General features: G+C 35.6%; 2 protein-coding genes across 10 annotated transcripts in view; one reads left to right on the forward strand and one right to left on the reverse strand.

Annotated features, from left to right (window-relative positions):
• Window positions 1–8,280, reverse strand: part of LOC129946802 (cytosolic carboxypeptidase Nna1) — a 261,648-nt gene extending 253,368 nt beyond the window's left edge. For 2 of the 4 annotated variants that reach the window (XM_056057138.1, XM_056057136.1), the window contains exon 1: window positions 8,123–8,280. In XM_056057138.1, coding sequence (XP_055913113.1) covers window positions 8,123–8,174 — 52 coding nt within the window. In that variant the 5' untranslated portion in view covers window positions 8,175–8,280. The remainder of the gene's footprint in view (window positions 1–8,122) is intronic. The other 2 variants (XM_056057137.1, XM_056057135.1) reach the window with 1 other exon arrangement.
• Window positions 1–20,799, forward strand: part of LOC129946803 (glutamine-dependent NAD(+) synthetase) — a 134,976-nt gene extending 114,177 nt beyond the window's left edge. For 5 of the 6 annotated variants that reach the window (XM_056057139.1, XM_056057143.1, XM_056057142.1 and 2 more), the window contains 8 exons: window positions 17,280–17,649; window positions 17,860–17,949; window positions 18,012–18,323; window positions 18,377–18,626; window positions 18,694–19,565; window positions 19,631–19,853; window positions 19,913–20,089; window positions 20,152–20,799. In XM_056057139.1, the coding sequence (XP_055913114.1) occupies window positions 17,504–17,649; window positions 17,860–17,949; window positions 18,012–18,323; window positions 18,377–18,626; window positions 18,694–19,565; window positions 19,631–19,853; window positions 19,913–20,089; window positions 20,152–20,394 (2,313 nt within the window). In that variant the 5' untranslated portion in view covers window positions 17,280–17,503 and the 3' untranslated portion in view covers window positions 20,395–20,799. Of the gene's footprint in view, window positions 1–17,072; window positions 17,207–17,279; window positions 17,650–17,859; window positions 17,950–18,011; window positions 18,324–18,376; window positions 18,627–18,693; window positions 19,566–19,630; window positions 19,854–19,912; window positions 20,090–20,151 lie in introns of those variants that run through there. The other variant, XM_056057141.1, reaches the window with a different exon arrangement.
• Window positions 20,800–21,075: the final 276 nt, after the last annotated feature.

Below are 21,075 nucleotides of genomic sequence, written 5' to 3' on the forward strand. Positions count from 1 at the left end.
GAACAGCTAATTTAAAAAAAAAACTTTTTCATGACAAGAATTACTCTTGAAGGATTTGTCAATTCCCCGCAAGAGTCAGTACCAGCGAAAATTAATTTTTGAAATTAAGGTGGAACAGGCAGAGATTGAACCCAAGACTCCTTATATGACAATCCACCGCACTAACCATTATGCCACGGGTACTTTTGATATGCATTCTGTTAATTTTTCTGTACCAACACACTTTACTAACAGTCTTATTTAATAGAATTCGCTAAACAGATGAATAGTTATACAGTGAATAAGGATTTATGTAGGCTCTATGTAACGTTGCAAAAATTCCTATTTATAAAAAAATCTGCTATAAATTTTAGTTATACAATGCTTATATCAAAAAAAGTGCCAAAAGTACTATAAAATCTGGGGTGGAATCGGCTAAGGTGATAGTTGATAAATGACAATCAAAATGATCGAATTTGATCTACATAAGGTGATAGTCAAATTGATATCTAAAAAGCTATCACAAAAAAATGTGATAGTCGTTTTCAAACAAATTTGTTTATTCCGAATAGAGCTACCAGACGCTTACACAAACGACTGGAAAATTTTCTTAGTTCACTTTGTTTCTTTTAAAAAACACATTCCTGTGACCGACAAGGCTTACGACATTCGAAAAAGAGCAAGAAAAGTAAGAATTTTATTCAAAATCATTCAATTTGAAACTTTTATTCAGATATTTTATAAGAATCAATTTAAAATTTCACCAAGGCAACAACGAATTTTGACAATTTGAATCTGAAATTGTTCAATCGAATTGAATTGAGTTGAATCATCTTACACAGACGGAATGAAAATGATAGTCAATTTGACTATCAAAAAATTGATAGTCAACAATCACCTTAGCCGATTCCACCCCTGCTAGTTGTCATAACAACTAAAATATAACAAAATAATTCCAATTATTTGTATGATATTCTCTTTCGAAAATCTATATTTTTTTTAGATTCTTCGTTTCTTCGGCTCACGAGCTAAACTCGAGAGGCATTATTGTTTTTATTTTAATTTCAAAAAGAGAGGAGAGAAATCAAAATGACATTTACGAAATAATAATAACAATAATTTCCTTATGTAGGCTCTATTCGACCTCAAAACGCGTTTAGCTTATTATGGGACTATGCAACCTTGTATAAGTTTTATAAATAGCATTTTTGCGTTTAGAGGCATTATAGAGATAACATAACTTTATGTAGGCTCTATACAGCGTTTTTAAATAAGACTGTAAGACTTCAAGTACTTGATTAGACCTCTTTTTTATACTTGAGAAAGATCGGGTTGTTTTTATAATCAACTCTCCGCTCCAGTTTATTCCAAGCACTTCAACAACATATTCGTTCAATTTTTGGGATAATATTTAAACAATTAATGGACCAACGAGATCGAACTTATAGAAGCTGGATAGTTATCCGGGTGGAAGAACTTCAGAAAGCTTATAAGACCCTACGTAATAAAGTTGTCCTAGAAATTAGAAATGCTACAGAACAATTTTTCTCTAGCCGACTAAACGTTAATGGTGATGGTCGAAAACACTGGGAAAGTCTTCGAAAGCTTGGAATTGGTAAACAACGACAAAACAGTCTAAATAATATTGATAAAAACGAACTTAATCGTAAATTTGTATCTACTCCAAGCTATGTAATTTTAATTCAACTATCTACGGATTCAACATTACCTTTGATAGACCCTGCATCTTTAGCTTTACAGGAGTGAGCAATCTAGATGTTGTGGAAAGTTTTCTGCCAATAAAATTCACTGCTGAAGGAAATCCTGTATTTTTGAAATTAATTTTGCCAATGCCTTTACCCTATATTACCCACGGTTCTTACAACAGGAATATTTCCTCAGAAATGGAAGATGGGTAAAATAATTCCTATTCCGAAAAACTCACTTTGTGAGGACTTTTGACCAATTTCCATTCTTCCAATTTTGTCTAAAGTTTTGAACGCATTATGCAAAAACAACTGAACGGCTACAACAATTATTTGGTACCAATTCATTCAGGCTTTAGCGCTCAACACAGCTGCACAACTGCACTTCTTAAAGTCATTGATGAAATAAGGACCGAATTGGATAAGGATAGCGTAACGTATTTAGTTCTTCTAGACTTCTCCAAAGCTTTTGACGATGCAGTAAAATTACTTTTTTCTTATTTTAGCAACAAAAAACAAGCCGTCGTTTATTTGAACAATAGTCTGTCTGAGTACCTACTTTTACTTAAAGGTGTTCCCCAAGGTTCTATTTTATCACCCCTGCTATTCTCGCTGTATATGGATCTCGAGCGGATCTCAAATTGGGCAGGTGATAAAGATTAGGCTCTTAACCCCAACAAATGCAAATGCCTTGTGATATCCAAAAAAGAACTTGATTTGTCATATTTTCCGTCAATCATGCTAAATGGTACTATATTAGAATTTGTAAACACTTCTAGGAACCTTGGTGTGGTTTCCAATAGGACTCTTACATGGAATGACCATAATAATGACCATATAAACTCATAAGTAGGAAAAGCATATGGTATTTAAAGAACATTGTGAACTGATCAAGGCTTTACGCCGATTAAAACACGAACTCTACTTGCTAAGTCTTTGGTTATACCAATCTTAACCTACGGATATGAAATCTATCACAATTGTGATTTCTATAGCAAAAACAAATTAAAAGTAGCCTTTAAAAGTCTCATACGATATATTTATGGATTTAAAAGATATGACCATTTTTCCCATCTGAGACGAAGCTTTTTAAAAATGTATTTCGGTAACTTAAACAAATTCCGAACATTGATTCTACTTTTCAAAATAATAACTACGTGGAAACCAACATATCTTTATGAACAACTTCGGTTTTCAGTATCAAACAGATCAACTTATTTAATTCATCCTCGTTTTACGTGTCTGAGAGACAATTTTTCATCAATGCGTGCCGCCTTTGGAACTCACTCCCACCTTAATTGCGAGAACTGATTTCATTTCTAATCAAAACGACTAACTTATCTTTTACAGACATCTCACTTCTAATTCTCTGTTTCTTTCCTTTTTTCCTTTTTTTTTCTTTTCCTTCTACTTTTTTAAATAATTACCAATAGTAAAGATACAATAGTAAAGATTTTTCTTGCCTAAAGTTTTTTTTTTCTGTTATTCATAGATGTACATATTATTCAGCCCTATCATGGATTCCATCGTAATCGGCTATTTTAATTCACTTTTATATTAAACGGTGATTTTTTAAGAGCTTGAGAACTTAAAAAAAAAAAAAGCATACAATTTGCAAAATCTCATCGATTCTTTATTTGAAACGTTAGATTGGTCCATGACATTTACTTTTTGAAGATAATTTCATTTAAATGTTGACCGCGGCTGCGTCTTAGGTGGTCCATTCGGAAAGTCCAATTTTGGGTAACTTTTTCGAGCATTTCGGCCGGAATAGCCCGAATTTCTTCGGAAATGTTGTCTTCCAAAGCTGGAATAGTTGCTGGCTTATTTGTGTAGACTTAAGACTTGACGTAGCCCCACAAAAAATAGTCTAAAGGCGTCAAATCGCATGATCTTGGTGGCCAACTTACCGGTCCATTCCTTGAGATGAATTGTTCTCCGAAATTTTCCCTCAAAATGGCCATAGAATCGCGAGCTGTGTGGCATGTAGCGCCATCTTGTTGAAACCACATGTCAACCAAGTTCAGTTCTTCCATTTTTGGCATAAAAAGTTTGTTAGCATTGAACGATAGCGATCGCCATTCACCGTAACGTTGCGTCCAACAGCATCTTTGAAAAAATACGGTCCAATGATTCCACCAGCGTACAAACCACACCAAACAGTGCATTTTTCGGGATACATGGGCAGTTCTTGAACGGCTTCTGGTTGCTCTTCACTCCAAATGCGGCAATTTTGCTTATTTACGTAGCCATTCAACCAGAAATGAGCCTCATCGCTGAACAAAATTTGTCGATAAAAAAGCGGATTTTCTGCCAACTTTTCTAGGGCCCATTCACTGAAAATTCGACGTTGTGGCAGATCGTTCGGCTTCAGTTCTTGCACGAGCTGTATTTTATACGGTTTTACACCAAGATCTTTGCGTAAAATCTTCCATGTGGTCGAATAACACAAACCCAATTGCTGCGAACGGCGACGAATCGACATTTCACGGTCTTCAGCAACACTCTCAGAAACAGACGCAATATTCTCTTCTGTACGCACTGTACGCATTCGTGTGGTTGGTTTAATGTCCAATAAAGTAAACTGAGTGCGAAACTTGGTCACAATCGCATTAATTGTTTGCTCACTTGGTCGATTATGTAGACCATAAATCGGACGTAAAGCGCGGAACACATTTCGAACCGAACACTGATTTTGGTAATAAAATTCAATGATTTGCAAGCGTTGCTCGTTAGTAAGTCTATTCATGATGAAATGTCAAAGCATACTGAGCATCTTTCTCTTTGACACCATGTCTAAAATCCCGCGTGATCTGTCAAATACTAATGCATGAAAATCCTAACCTCAAAAAAATCACCCGATATAATAAATAAATTGGGTGGCGCAACAGTCCGTTGTGAACCAGGGCCTAGTGACTTACAACTCTCAACCATTCCTGTGTACGAGTACTGTTGTCAGGAATGGAAGGGACCTACAATTTTAGGCCGAATCCGAACGGCTAATTTGAGAAAGCACTTTTTCATGACAAGAATTACCCTTGAAGGATTTGTCAATTCCTCGCAAGAGTCAATACCCGCGAACATTATTTTGTTTTTAATTAAGGTGAAACACTCAGGGATTGAACCCAAGACTCCTTGCATGACAGTCCAACGCACCATCATGCCACGGGTACTTTTGATATGCATTTTGTTAACTTGTCTGTACCAACACACTTTACTAAGACTTTAAGTACTTGATTGGAACTCTTTTTTATACTTGAGAAAGATCGGGTTGTTTTTTATAATCAACTCTACGCTCCAGTTTTTTCCAAGCACTTCAACACCACATTCGTTCAATTTTTGGGATAATATTTATCTTCTGCCTTCGCCAGAAGACCAAGGAGGAATTGCTAAATGAAAACTTAAGAATGCTGTTTAACTGCCACGTACCTTTGAAAACAAAAAAGTATAAATGTGAATCGAACCCCTGGCTTGATGAAAGAATTAGACAATTAATGGACCAACAAGATTGAACTTATAGAAGCTGGATAGTTATCCGGGTGGAAGAACTTCAGAGAGCTTATAGGACCCTACGTAATAAAGTTGTAATAGAAATTTGAAATGCTAAAGAACAATTTTTCTCTAGCCGACTAAACGTTAATGGTGATGGTCGAAAACACTGGGAAAGTCTTCGAAAGCTTGGAATTGGTAAACAACGACAAAACACTCTAAATAATATTGATAAAAACGAACTTAATCGTAAATTTGTATCTACTCCAAGCTATGTAATTTCAACTCAACTATCCACTGATTCAACATTACCTTTGATAGACCCTGCATCTTTAGCTTTACAGGAGTGAGCAATCTAGATGTCGTGGAAAGTTTTCTGTCAATAAAATTCACTGCTGAAGGAAATCCTGTATTTTTGAAATTAATTTTGCCAATGCTTTTACCCTATATTACCCACGGTTCTTACAACAGGAATATTTCCTCAGAAATGGAAGATGGGTAAAATAATTCCTATTCCGAAAAACTCACTTTGTGAGGACTTTTGACCAATTTCCATTCTTCCAATTTTGTCTAAAGTTTGTGAACGCATTATGCAAAAACAACTAAACGGCTACAACAATTATTTGGTACCAATTCAGTCAGGCTTTAGCGCTCGACACAGCTGCACAACTGCACTTCTTAAAGTCATTGATGAAATAAGGACCGAATTGGATAAGGATAGCGTAACGTATTTAGTTCTTCTAGACGATGCAGTAAAATTACTTTTTTCAGAAAACAAGCCGTCGTTTATTTGAATAATAGTCTGTCTGAGTACCTACCTTTACTTAAAGGTGTTCCCCAAGGTTCTATTTTATCACCCCTGCTATTCTCGCTGTATATAAACGAAATCGCGTCTCTTATTCCCGACGCTTCAAAGCACTTTTATGCAGACGACATACAATATATATAGAAGTTGTTCGCTATGTCTTATCGAAAACTGTGCTTTTGATATCAATCAGGATCTCGAGCGGATCTCAAATTGGGCAGGTGATAAAGGTTAGGCTCTTAACCCCAACATGCCAATCATGCTAAATGGTACTATATTAGAATTTGTTAAACACTTCTAGGAACCTTGGTGTGGTTTTCAAAAGGACTCTTACATGGAATGACCATATAATGACCATATAAACTCATTAGTAGGAAAAGCATATGGCATTTTAAGAACATTATGGACTGATCAAGGCTTTACGCCGATTAAAACACGAACTCTACTTACTAAGTCTTTGGTTATACCAATCTTAACCTACGGATGTAGGTAAAAAAAAGGAAAAGTAGCCTCATACGATATGTTTATGGATTTAAAAGATATGACCATGTTTCCCATCTGAGACGAAGCTTTTTAAAAATGTATTTCGATAACTTAAACAAATTCTGAATATTGATTCTACTTTTCAAAATTATAACTACGCGAAAACCAACATATCTTTATGAACAACTTCGGTTTTCAGTATCAAACAGATCAACTTATTTAGTTCATCCTGGTTTTACGTGTCTGAGAGACAATTTTTCATCAATGCATCTTCTTTGGCTATTTAAATTCACTTTAATTAATTCACTAAAAAAAGAATTACCGCCCCGTCGTAATTGGGCTCAAAAGTAAATTGATGAGCATTTACGGGTACTAGGCTTGAAAATGGAAGGAATATAACAGGATATTTTAATGAATCATGGTGTGTAAAATTATCGTTAAAACAATGATGAAGACATGAGACCCTGTGGATGTGTTCGAAAGTAGCAAATGTCTGATCGCCTATTATTTTTGGAGATTTTGTTTTTCAATCCTATCTAAAAGACTCAAGTACATTATTGGAGTCTCTTGCATTGCCGGAGAAAACTTAAACACTAAGCAACATTTTTCACAATGTCAAATATGCGATGGTTTGTTATGCCCATATGTACCTATAACTCAAAGCTATTTAGTCTCCTCAATGCAAGTACCACCATAGATAGTGGCATTAGAAGAGAGCAACAGAAATCATTAAATTCCACACAGTTTTTCTCCATTCTGTCAAGGTCAAATTCTAATGAGCTTATTATACGCTGTCGTTGGTAGTCCACATCTGAAAAACAATGATGAGAATCTTAAAGCGAATATGAGATGTTGAGAACACTGTCATCAGCGAAATAATGAAGTGGGTTAATAGTTTCAGACAAAAGATTTATTAAAACAATAAAGAGTGCCGGAGACAAAACGGAGCCCTGGGGCACACCAGCGTTTATTTTGTAAAGATCAGATTTGAACCCGTCCAATACTACTTGAGATTCGTTAAAACTGAAAGCATGCAATTTCGATAAAAGCAATTGAATAACAAGTGCAATTATCTCACTTTCTTACTCTTCGGTGAGATAAACCTTTTGCCGGTCATTAAAAAGATATCGTTCTTCAAGATATACATATATAAGCTAAAAATTAATCAGCTTTTCTATTGTCTTGGAAAGAAGGGACGAAGTGCAATTCAACTATAGTTAGAGAGGGAGGAAGATTCATCTTTTTTGGGGACAGGCTGGAGAAATGCTGTATTTCATCCACTTGGAATGAGATCTGTAGAATAGGTCAGACGGTGGCGTTGCCAGCGTTGAAGACCAGCAATTCAGCACAATAGTGGGGATATTACCCGGGCCGACGATTTTTTAAGCAGAATTCTATATTATCAAAATTCTGAACAACACTTCATGATATTAAGAATGCTGTATTTGTCGAACCGTGTGAACCCAGAATACAAATTTTGTAATACCTTATTCTCAAGAATATTATTTTTTTTATTAATTTTTTATAGCCAAATCAGATAGAGTTCAAAAATTCTTGCATGGCATCTTTGACATAACCCAATTAATAATAATTCAGCAATAATATTTAAAAAAAGATCATAGTCTAAAAATTTACTAAGCTCAAATGTAAAAGTACTTACCATAAAAATTAAAAATAGGAATTGAATTTGATTTGTTATCACTGCAAAACATGTTTCTCTAGATATTTTGATAATCCATTAAACACAATGAATAAAACTATTTCATTGGTAGTGTAATTAAATCCGAACTAAAACATATTTAAACATTTAAAAAATATGTAATAAATAGAAAATTGATGTGTGTCAGAAATATTTTGATGATTTAAACTCCAGTGAAATAGTGAAAACTATACACTAGAAGCCTATTTATAGTTTTTCCCTAAATGATTCTGCTACATATCGCTTTGTCTTCAATCATGAAACTTCTAAGGAACTTCTTGCGGCTTGAAACTGGTGAAATTCTTGCACAAAAAGTCAAAGAATTCAATATCAACCGACATCTAGAATAACATATTTCCATGCTAATTTAACAGAATCCGAAATATGAAATGGCAACTGCTTCCATTTCAAAAACAAATAAATACAAACTTATTTTGAAACAATATCTTATAACCATTCTCTTCCATGTGAGTATTCATATTGGCATTACAAAGTTTGGCAATTTTTATTGTATTTTCCTTCCAAAACTTATCCATTAGTTTAACGAATTGGAAAATACAGCTTTAAATTTTTCTCATTTTTTCCTCCAATAAATTCTATGTTGGCCTTCAGAAAAAAAAAGAACTGCAGAGAACTTTATTTTCCAATAACTTCTCTTGATGCAAAGAATTACAAGAATATAAACCCCTTGATCATGAGTATCAGAGAGGGTATCCTTCATTACATATTGCAAAAGAAACCCTACTGCCCTACCCATCAACAGAGAAACGGCTACACAGCACAGCACTGCAACCACCACCAATAGCAATTTATCATAAGGACCTTAAGGAAGAAGAATACAAATCGTTTATATTCTCACCCGTAAATGTATCCAATATGCAAGGTGAACTTACCAAGTAACTTTAACAACAACGCACAGCAAAGTCCTCCTGTTCCCTGATGTACTATAGATTGCAGCGTGTGTATAGGACATAGATATAGCCAGCCATACGAGAAGCTCGGTATTATATGATTGCAACCAACGAAGACCGACGAAACAACGTACATATTTCTTGCAACAGTGCATTTATTACTTTCGTCCTTCTCAACAAAAGCATAAACTAAAAAAAAACAACTTGCAACAGTATCCTTGATGCATCTTCTACTACAGACCTACCCTTATACCTATATTCGAGTAGTAAGGGGTCGTATCCATTTTTCATTCTAAAATGGTTGTTCCATGCTTTGGAGGATTTAGGAACTAGGTGTAGAAAATTGCGAACTCTGAAACTGGAAACATGGTTCGAGAAGGGAGAAAGCGCACATGCAATGCTACACCACCGACCGACCGTGCGTCTCTCGTCGAGTCCATCCGTCCCAAGCCCCGCAAAACATAAATCATGAGATGAGGAAAATTTGTTTAAAATATTCTTTTCCTCGCTTTTCGTTTCTATAAAATACTTTTCCTTTAGGGTAGGAATCGTTTTGAACAGATTTTAAATTTTTTTTTAACTGACAAAACTTTAAACCAGTTCCAGCAACAGACACAGCAACCACCGTCACTCGAAGGATAATGGATTCCCAGAAATTTAAAGCATGGATATTATTTCATTTTTCCTGTGTAATATGAAGCTTTTGTTGGATAATTTTTTGGATAATAAATAGTCCTTGTTGAATTTAAATGTTTTTTAAGCCTTTTTTGTTTAATGTAAAACAGAAGTCCACCTGGAACCGTGTAAGGGTATACGACGCCAATAAAATTGGTAATTAAGTGAACAACGAGGTTTTAACATGTGCTGTACAATGTTCAGGTCAAAAGATAAATGTTTATGAACTTGCAGCAGGACAGTGAAATAAGCAACGCAAAGTAAGCTAAAAATTATTAAAATAATCACTTTATGGCTTTTAAATAAGGCAGTTCACAAAATTCCTACTTATGTAAGTAGTCAAAATTTAAATTTCGCTGACTTAACTTATACAATTGGATTCATAATGCCTTTTAACAGCATCTGCTTGCTAATCCGTACCAGATAGACATTGCCTTTAAATATTGATAGATTGAGACTGTAATTTAGTGTCTTTCAAATATCAAACAGTAATTGAAATACCTTTGTTGTATTAAACTTTAAGTCAGTAACTTCTGTTATCTGAGACTGTTTTTCAGAGGCTTCTCACTTAATTAAGATTGCTTGTGGTTTCTTTATCACACTCACTGACGTTTACACTGTAATAAGTGTCAGACTGTAATTTACTTGCTTTTGGTTGATGTGAAATCTTGAATGGTGTGTTATGATATATTAGACTTTAATGGACTAGAAAATAGATTTTCATACTGTAATTTCATAGAATCTGTATCACACTGTAATTCTTTGACCTTTGATATTACAAACTTTAATTTAGTGGCTTATTATACAGGGTCCGGCAAAAAAAAACCTCCCGTATTTTTAGACGTTTATATTTAAAGTAATTTATAGATAATGTAATAGTTTTTTGTTGTTATATTTAATGTAAATGGTTTCTTTCCTGTGTTCCAAGTGCCATCTACGGTTTCTTTCCTGTGTTCCAAGCGCCACCTCTCGGCCTTCTCACAAAAGATGATAATCTAGCAATGTCTGGCAATGCCGGAGAAGAAACAAAGGAAAAACACGTGGAAGGCAGGAAATGAAGCCATCTTGTAATTTTTGGGATTTCATATAAGTTTGGATACAAGAAAAGAAGGGACGTATTCTGTGACTACGAATAAAAAAAATTAATTAATAAAGAAATATTTAAAAATAAAGTTTGATTACAATAAAATGGTATTCCGGGTATAGATAGATAGGGGTCTACGTGGCGTTTTAAGTAATCATAATGGGGTGACACTGTGAGCATCGCTCATTTGTCGTATAGGAATATATCCGTATTACCGTATATTTTCAAAATTATAATGCTGATCTTCAACAACGATATAACATTATATCAAGGTTAAATAAACTTACTCAAATAGCATATAACAAAATGGAAAAAACTATAAAAGAATCTGCAGACAGGTATATTCTTACTGCTGTATCTCAAAAACCGCAAAAACTATCGAGTGAAACACTAAATATGATAGCACTTCGTCATAGTATTCGAAAAAAGACCAATCTGAATGCCCAAGAAAAACAGGATCTGAAAAATATACGGAAGAACATCAAGAAACGTTGTCAAGAAGACATCTAAAAATTCAATGACAACCTGTTAAAGACAGTAATCGAAGAAACGAGATCAATAAAAAAGGCAAAGAATGCAATGCAAGATTATAAAGAGTGGATAACAGCAATGGCGGATAATGATAAAAGAATTCACAAAAGGAAGAATATTAACCAAATAGCTACAAACTTCAACATTGATCTATAGAAAACACGCATAGTAGACACTGATGATATATTTCAAGAGCGACAAAACCAGGAAGAAGATTTTCCACCATTTCTTAAAAGTGAAATAGAGCGAGCAATAAATAATTTAAAGAATGAAAAAAGCAAAGGAAACGATGGGATATTAGCAGAATACCTAAAGTTCGGCAACTTTTCACTGGCCAACTGGTTGACTACTATTTTCAATCAGGTTTTGGTCACGAGGAAGTCCCAGACAAATGGACGAAATCGGAAATAATTCTCATACATAAAAAAGGGAACAGGGACGATATCAACAATTATCGCCCGATAAGCAAAATATCATCGATATACAAGGTTTTTGCGAAGTGTTTATTTGAGAGAATGAAAACCACTCTAAATTAAAATCATCCTTTTGAACAAGCCGGTTTTAGATCAGGTTTTTTGACAGAAGATCATCTACAAACCGTTAATCAAATAATAGAAAAATTACAAAGAGTATAACACAATATACTCTGCCTTCATCGATTTTGCTAAAGCGTTTGACACAGTAGAGCAGAGATTTTTTTGGAAGGCGCTTCTCAATCAAGGTGTAGACGATAAAATAGTTCGAATCCTAAAGAAAATGTATGACAGATGGACCAGATTTTAAAATATCGCGAGGTGTAAGGCAAGGAGATCCAATTTCACCAGCACTCTTTTCCGCAGCCTTAGAGGGAGTATTTAGAAAGCTAGACTGGGAAGACAAAGGATTGAAGATAAATGGCAAATGTCTCTCAAACCTCCGATTTGCCGATGACATTATAATTATCGCAAACAGCAGTGAAGAACTTCAAACGATGCTGAACGAACTGTGCTCGGAATGCAGAAATATTAGGCTGTCAACAAATCAACAGAAAACTAAAATTATGACAAATGGTGCTTCTGATCCAGTTAGTGTTAATAACAATATATTAGATTACGTTGAAGACTACACATACCTTGGTCAGATTATCTCATTCAACGACAAAGAAAAAAAGGATATAGAGCAGCGAATGCCGAACGCTTGGAGGCAGTTCTGGAGCGTTAAGCATCTTCTTACATTGAATATTTCGAATAAAACAAGGACATATGTGTTTGACTCAACAGTTCTTCCAGTCCTCACCTATGGTTGCCAAACATGGCAAGTCACGAAAAACACTGAAATGAAACTCCAATCATGTCAGAGAGCAATGGAGAGAGCTATTTTGAATGTTCATATTGCCCAGCAAATTAACCATCAGAATATAAGAAGCCAAACTAATTTTGAAGACGTTAGACACAGGCTTAAGAAACTCAAATAAGAATGGGCAGGACATGTAATACGTACACCGATGGACAAAATTAGTAACCGAATGGATACCCTTAGAAAGCAAAACAAGAGTAGGTGGACAACATAAACGCTGGAAGGATGACATCCGAAAAATATTCCCACTTTATTGGAGAGAAGCACTAGATAGGAGATGGTGGAGAAGTCTGCGGGAGGCTTATGCTCAGATAACCTAAAATTATTTCTCTCTTTTCAAATAATGTATATATTTAAATTAGTTTTAAACCTTCATTGAATTATTTGTTTCTTGTAATTTAATTAATTTTACGTACACATACTTGTTTAAATGTAATGTAAATATATTCAATCAAATGTTAATTATAAAATTATTGTTAATTTTAAAGTAGCAATGGGTGAATAAAGCTTGGAATAATAATATTTTCAAAGAAAATAGCCAAAAAGTTACAGCTAATGCGGAACGCTACTGTCATATGATTGAGACTTTCCTTCAACCAAACTTAAATCAGTTTGATAGGAACTACAAAGAAGTCTGGTTCACACAAGATGGAGACACAGCACACACTTCACAGCGTGCACTTTTAAAATATGGGAGATCTTTTTGCCGGACCCTGTATATCAGGCTATATTTTCAGCGAATTTGTTTGTCATTTTATACTGTAATTTCGTTGTGTCAAAGCATACTATCCTTTAGTGAATTCACACTTTAATTAAGTGGATTTTCGATTTCATTGTGTTGCTTATAATGTCTCTTACCGCTTGGTATAATTTTATTGATGATACTTTAGACTGTGGCTCCTGACATCCCATACTGTAATGTAAATTCTGATATCTTAGACAATAATTTAGTGGAGCCTGGAGCCACATACTGTAGTCTATATGCTTCTTCTATATCATACTGTAATAAGGCTTTTTTATTTCTCAGACTGTAATTTTTGATATTTTCTATCTTACGCTTTGGTTAAGGCATGTTTGTTATATTTAATTCCCTTGACTGTAATTAAATAAACGGTGATTTTTTAAGAGCTTGAGAACTTTAAAAAAAAAACGCATACAATTTGCAAAATCTCATCGATTCTTTATTTGAAACGTTAGATTGGTCCATGACATTTACTTTTTGAAGGTAACTTCATTTAAATGTTGACCGCGGCTGCGTCTTAGGTGGTCCATTCGGAAAGTCCAATTTTGGGTAACTTTTTCGAGCATTTCGGCCGGAATAGCCCGAATTTCTTCGGAAATGTTGTCTTCCAAAGCTGGAATAGTTGCTGGCTTATTTGTGTAGACTTTAGACTTGACGTAGCCCCACAAAAAATAGTCTAAAGGCGTCAAATCGCATGATCTTGGTGGCCAACTTACCGGTCCATTCCTTGAGATGAATTGTTCTCCGAAGTTTTCCCTCAAAATGGCCATAGAATCGCGAGCTGTGTGGCATGTAGCGCCATCTTGTTGAAACCACATGTCAACCAAGTTCAGTTCTTCCATTTTTGGCAACAAAAAGTTTGTTAGCATTGAACGATAGCGATCGCCATTCACCGTAACGTTGCGTCCAACAGCATCTTTGAAAAAATACGGTCCAATGATTCCACCAGCGTACAAACCACACCAAACAGTGCATTTTTCGGGATGCATGGGCAGTTCTTGAACGGCTTCTGGTTGCTCTTTACTCCAAATGCGGCAATTTTGCTTATTTACGTAGCCATTCAACCAGAAATGAGCCTCATCGCTGAACAAAATTTGTCGATAAAAAAGCGTATTTTCTGCCAACTTTTCTAGGGCCCATTCACTGAAAATTCGACGTTGTGGCAGATCGTTCGGCTTCAGTTCTTGTACGAGCTGTATTTTATACGGTTTTACACCAAGATCTTTGCGTAAAATCTTCCATGTGGTCGAATAACACAAACCCAATTGATGCGAACGGCGACGAATCGAAATTTCACGGTCTTCAGCAACACTCTCAGAAACAGACGCAATATTCTCTTCTGTACGCACTGTACGCATTCGTGTGGTTGGTTTAATGTCCAATAAAGTAAACTGAGTGCGAAACTTGGTCACAATCGCATTAATTGTTTGCTCACTTGGTCGATTAGGTAGACCATAAATCGGACGTAAAGCGCGAAACACATTTCGAACCGAACACTGATTTTGGTAATAAAATTCAATGATTTGCAAGCGTTGCTCGTTAGTAAGTCTATTCATGATGAAATGTCAAAGCATACTGAGCATCTTTCTCTTTGACACCATGTGTGAAATCCCGCGTGATCTGTCAAATAATAATCCATGAAAATCCTAACCTCAAAAAAATCACCCTTTAGACTCAGATTGTATTTAAGTTAAATCATATTACACCATTTACTTTCTGACACTGTAATTGAGTGAGTTCTGATAAATCGAACTGTTTCCTGTATATGTTGTATAATACTGTAATTTCGTGACATCTTCTATCTCATCCTGTATAATTGAATAGTTTTTATAATAGGGTTTATTGGTTCTTTTACTGTCTGTCAAATTATCATCAGTCACACTTGCAAATGATAAAACTTATTTGTTTTTGGAGCAGTTGCAAGTTGATTCAAATTTTGGAAAAATAATCTTAAGCGATGAGGTATATTTGTAAATGACTGAGTTCGTGAATAACCTTAATTGACGGATTTGGGACAACACCAATTCTCACAAGATTCACGAGGTGCAAATGCATCCAAGTAAAGTTACTACATGTGGATTATCGATGCTGGCCAGACCATCAACGTCAACGGTGATCTCTATAACTCGATGATTACTAACTTCTTGTGCGGCCTTAATTGGAGAAATGGACATCTAAGACATATGGTTTCAACAGGATGGAGCTACGCGCCAGATAACTCAAGGCACAATCGATATTCTGCTCGAGCGGTTTTATGGCATTGGTATGTCGAACCGCATCAAAGCGACGTGAATTGGCCACTAAGATCGTATGGTTTCAGCCCTTTAGACTTTTTACTGGGGGGATTTCGTATGTCGCATAAGCTGTAAACCACCGACCGTTGCGCCAAAACCCTACAAATAAAGATGAAATATTTGACTGTAAACAGTCAAATTGTTTTTTCCTGAACACCGTTTATTTAAATAAATAAATATGATTTAAAATCATGAAAATGAAAATAAAAATAAACCAGCATAGGTGTTCACATATGTGTTTCGCCCCGACGTAATGGTTGGGCTCATCAGAAGATGACCATTACACCTTGTCTTGACTGATATTTTCTCGAATAAATCGAGATTCCATATAATCCAAGCTACTGTCAATTATATAGTTGGCAATAAAATATAGCAAGGCAATAAAAATAGCTACAATTTATCTTCTTTGAAGACTTGTAGCAACTATATAATTAACAGTAAGCTCTATGTAGCTCGGATTATATGGAATCTCGATTTATTCAAAAAAACTATGCGTCAAGACAAGGTGTAATGGTCATCTTCTGATGAGCCCAACCATTACATCGGGGCGAAACGCATATATGAACACCTATGCTGGTTTATTTTTATCTTCATTTTCATGATTTTATATCATATTTATTTAAACCCTGCAGATAATCGTCTCTTAACAAAAACAATAAAACGACAAAATGTTAACCTAGCAACCCTGTTTTAGAAACTAACTTAGCCTTCACTCAAATAAATGGTACCTTGAAAATATACGCACATATCAAAGACGTGCATTTTGTAATATAATTAGTCCTTCGATTTTATAACCATGAAAATTCAAAAAGGAAGCCTACTTCGATAAAGATTTTTAAACATCATAATGAAGGTTCATGTCAAAAATGAAGCATATAACTTTTTAATAATTATTTTTTGTATTTGGCAAAATTCCCAATTAAGGTACTTAAAATAGTAGGTACTTTTCTTCCCTATACATAATATCCTTGAATATTGTATTCAAACATCGTCTACGTTGTCTTCGTCGTCGTCATCGTCATTGAAACAAAGCGAAAACCCAAAAGTACTTTCTATCGTCCTTTATAAGCTCTCAAAAGGCATACAAATTCCTTAACACTATTCTTATACTTGGTAGCTATAATGAAAAAGACAAAAGAATATTGTCCTACCGCACCCGCTTAGCAACGAGGGTGAGCTTATAGTCGTATCTATAAGAAACAACAAAACACGAAATAAGATTGATCAATAAATTTAATCGATTTAAATGCTATACCAAAGTCCTTCATACTATTCCAATCCCACAGCCAAACTTACTAAGCTACCATATCTACATAACGTAGGTAACGTAGGCCCGAACAATACCTAATAAGGACGTCTTTTTGTTCCTCCCAAATTGACACATATCAGTGTTTTGTTTAGTTTTCTAATGAAAATATATTTCATAAAACGAGGGCGTTGGAACTCAAGTGGTGTCTGGACTTGATATCTATTGTTTGTCTTAATTTGTTTATTATTTAATTTTTATTATTCAATAATAATTTATTTGTGTTTTCTTTTATTTCAGCTGAACTTAATTCCCACCAAAAAAAACATCAACAACAACGACAAATAGAAGAAAATCCTTTAACCAACCAACACACACATTTAAGCTAGAAAGGACTTCTTCTTCGTCTAGCAAAACAAAAAACAAGGATTATTTATTTATTCTTGTGTTGTTCTCACAGACATCACGTATCCTTTCAAATATCATTTTGCGTTTAAAGGACAACAACAAAAGAATTGGTGACAATGGGGAGGAAAATCACTGTTGCGGTTACAACACTTAACCAATGGGCACTGGACTTTGAGGGTAATTTAGCTAGGATAATGCAGTCAATACTTGAAGCCAAAGAAATGGGTGCTTCTTATAGGACAGGACCTGAACTCGAAATAACGTAAGTTGTCTTTCCTTGTTGAGTGTTCTTTGAACACTTTGGACCTTGAAAAAAAAACCACTTCTCAATGATGTCAAAAACTAGAAATGAGGGTTACAACGTGATTACCTCAAGAATCGATAGTTTAAGTCTGAGAGTCCTTGAGTTCACTAAACGAAATGTTTCCAACTCTATCTCACTTTCCAATTCTCATATCCTTTCATCTTTCAGAGGCTACAGTTGCGAGGATCACTTTCGTGAGCCCGACACATATCTTCACTCATGGGAGGTCCTTCTTGAAATTATGATGTCACCAATCTGGTAAGTAGCCTTTTTAATCCTATCTAGCTCCTAATAAAATTCACATCTCCCTTTTTTTGTAGTGATAATATGCTTGTTGACGTTGGAATGCCAGTTATGCACCGCAATGTCGCCTACAATTGCCGAGTGGCCTTTTTCAATCGACGTATTCTTCTCATCCGTCCAAAAATGTCAATGTGCGACGATGGAAATTATCGAGAATCTCGTTGGTTTAGTGCGTGGACGAAATCCTTGCAAACTGAAGATTTCTTCCTGCCCAGAATGATCTCGGGCCATACAGGTCAGGATACAGTGCCTTTTGGTGATGCTGTAATTGCAACCAAAGACACATGCATCGGATATGAAATTTGCGAGGAGCTGTGGAATGTTAGGAGGTAAGTGCGATGACATTGAAGATGCCTGATCTCAAAACCTTCTTTTCTTTTAGTAAACACATCGAGATGTCTCTATCGGGAGTGGAAGTAATCGTCAATAGTTCTGGAAGCTACATGGAACTACGAAAAGCCTATATATCAACAGATTTGATAAGGAATGCCAGTTTCAAAGCTGGTGGTGCATATCTCTTTAGCAACTTACGGGGCTGTGACGGTCAGAGGATCTATTTCAATGGCTGTTCAGCAATCGCTATGAATGGAGAGATTGTTGCTAGGAGTAAACAATTTGCCTTACAGGATGTGGTAAAGTCAATCATTGGTTATTTGTATCTCCCAGATAACCGTCAAAGTTTTCTACTTTTATTTTCAGGAAGTCACAATCGCAACAATTGATCTCGAAGAGATCCGCTCCTATCGTGTATGCCAAAGATCTCGCTGTAACATTGCCGCATCGGCACCCACCTATCCTCGAATTGTTTGCGATTTCGAGATGTCCACTCACAACGATATCTTCAAGTGCTCCTCCACCCCACTACAATGTATATATCACACTCCCGAAGAAGAAATCGCCATGGGCCCGGCTTGTTGGTTGTGGGACTATCTGCGACGCTCTGGACAAGGTGGATTCTTCCTCCCGCTGAGTGGAGGAGTTGACTCCAGTGCTTCGGCCACAATTGTTCACTCGATGTGTAGAATGATTGTGAATTCAGTGCAGTCCGGTGACGCACAAGTCCTGCACGATATTCGAAAGATCCTCGCAGACTCAGACTACACTCCGGACAATCCGGCAGCGTTATGTAATCGAATTCTAGTCACTTGCTTCATGGGGAGTGTCAATTCCAGCAAAGAGACGAGAAGAAGAGCGTCGATGCTGGCCAATCAATTGGGTAGTTATCACATTGAAATCAGCATTGACTCGGCCGTAAATGCTTTGCTGGGAATCTTCAATGCTGTGACGGGACTGACACCAAGATTCCGAAATCAAGGTGGCTGTGCACGCCAAAATCTAGCTCTGCAGAATATCCAATCGAGGATTCGAATGGTTCTGGCCTACATATTCGCCCAACTCATGCTCTGGGTGAGAAACCGACCCGGTGGTCTCTTAGTCCTTGGCTCTGCGAACGTTGATGAAGCTTTGCGAGGATATCTCACGAAATATGATTGTTCCAGTGCTGATGTCAATCCCATTGGTGGCATATCAAAAACCGATCTGAGACGGTTTTTAACGTATGCCAAAGATAAGTAAGGATCTTGTATTAAAACTTTTGCTAAGGTTTTTCAAAACTGTGTTGTATTTTTGTTTTTAGATTCAATCTTCCAGTTTTGGAACAAATTATTGATGCCCCACCGACTGCAGAATTGGAACCACTTCAAGATGGTCAACTTATGCAAACCGACGAACAAGATATGGGCATGACTTATGCTGAGCTCAGTGAATTTGGACGCCTGCGAAAACAGGCGTGTTGTGGGCCGTATAGTATGTTCTGTAAACTTGTAGCTACGTGGAAGGGTGATTTGAATCCTAAAGAGGTAATTTTTTTGTTGATGATTCTTTGTATGCTTTTTGGGACCTACATTCTCTCGTTTAGGTGTCTGATAAAGTTAAACACTTCTTCCGATGCTATGCTATTAATCGTCACAAAATGACTGTTCTAACGCCTTCGGTGCACGCGGAAAGCTATAGTCCCGACGATAATCGATTTGATCACAGGCCTTTCCTCTATCGTGCCAATTGGAGTTGGCAATTTAAGGCAATCGATGATGAGGTAAAAGATTTGCCATCTTTTGAATTTGAACTTCAAACTTAAATGCTTTGTACTTTTTTAAGGTCGACAAACTTATGCCAGTTTATACACCATCATCAAGTCACATCCGACCGAGCACTGAAGATCTTATGTCACAAACTCAAGAATCCGAATCCAGTCATCGTTCCTCGCGTGTTGATTCAAAGAATTCATCACCAATATCATGTTCATCAATGGAAGGCCCCAAAGGCAAAGCTAGTGGCTATTCGAAAGTTCATGTAAATGTTATGGGAAAGATTAAAGATCGAACTGGAATACCTGTATAAGAACTAATAGTTTAAAAAACAACAACAAAACAAAAAACATACACACAATAAAAATAAAAATAAACGAACAAAACCTTAATGAAAAAAATGAAAAACAAAGAAAATATTTAAATAACTATTATTATACTATATTTTTAAATATATTTTGAGGATTTTCTATGTACGCATGTTTCCTCATATTTGGTTGTTGAAAATTTATGTTGCCTTAAGAAATTAAATTTTGCTTGTAAGCTCGCACAAACTTAAAGTTAAATATTCTTACTCTTGTTGGAACTCTTTTGTTGTGAATTTATTCTACATTTGTATAACTATTGTTTCTTTGAAAAGTTTTCTTACTTTTGTTTTTATAAATATAAATAAATTTTGCATATACAATAAATCAATATTTTCTTTTTCATACACACATTTATTTTGTAAGCTTCTTAAATAATTTAAGTATATTAGTGATTCTTGCTTTTTTGTTTTATTTCCTTAAACTGGTACATGATGTCCAGCTTTCCTGAAGAATAACTTATCTATGTTTGGAATGAAGACAGGCAAAGAGGTGTTTTTAATGTGGAGGTGAAACACAGCATAGTTCTTAACAATAGGTTTTATGATAATTTTGAAAATAAAACATCTCCGTCTTCTAGGATAAGTTTAAATTAATTTGGTATTCTACTTAGTTTCTCGAAATTTCGT

Source organism: Eupeodes corollae, chromosome 2, assembly GCF_945859685.1.
Source record: "Eupeodes corollae chromosome 2, idEupCoro1.1, whole genome shotgun sequence".
Classification (NCBI taxonomy): domain Eukaryota; kingdom Metazoa; phylum Arthropoda; class Insecta; order Diptera; family Syrphidae; genus Eupeodes; species Eupeodes corollae.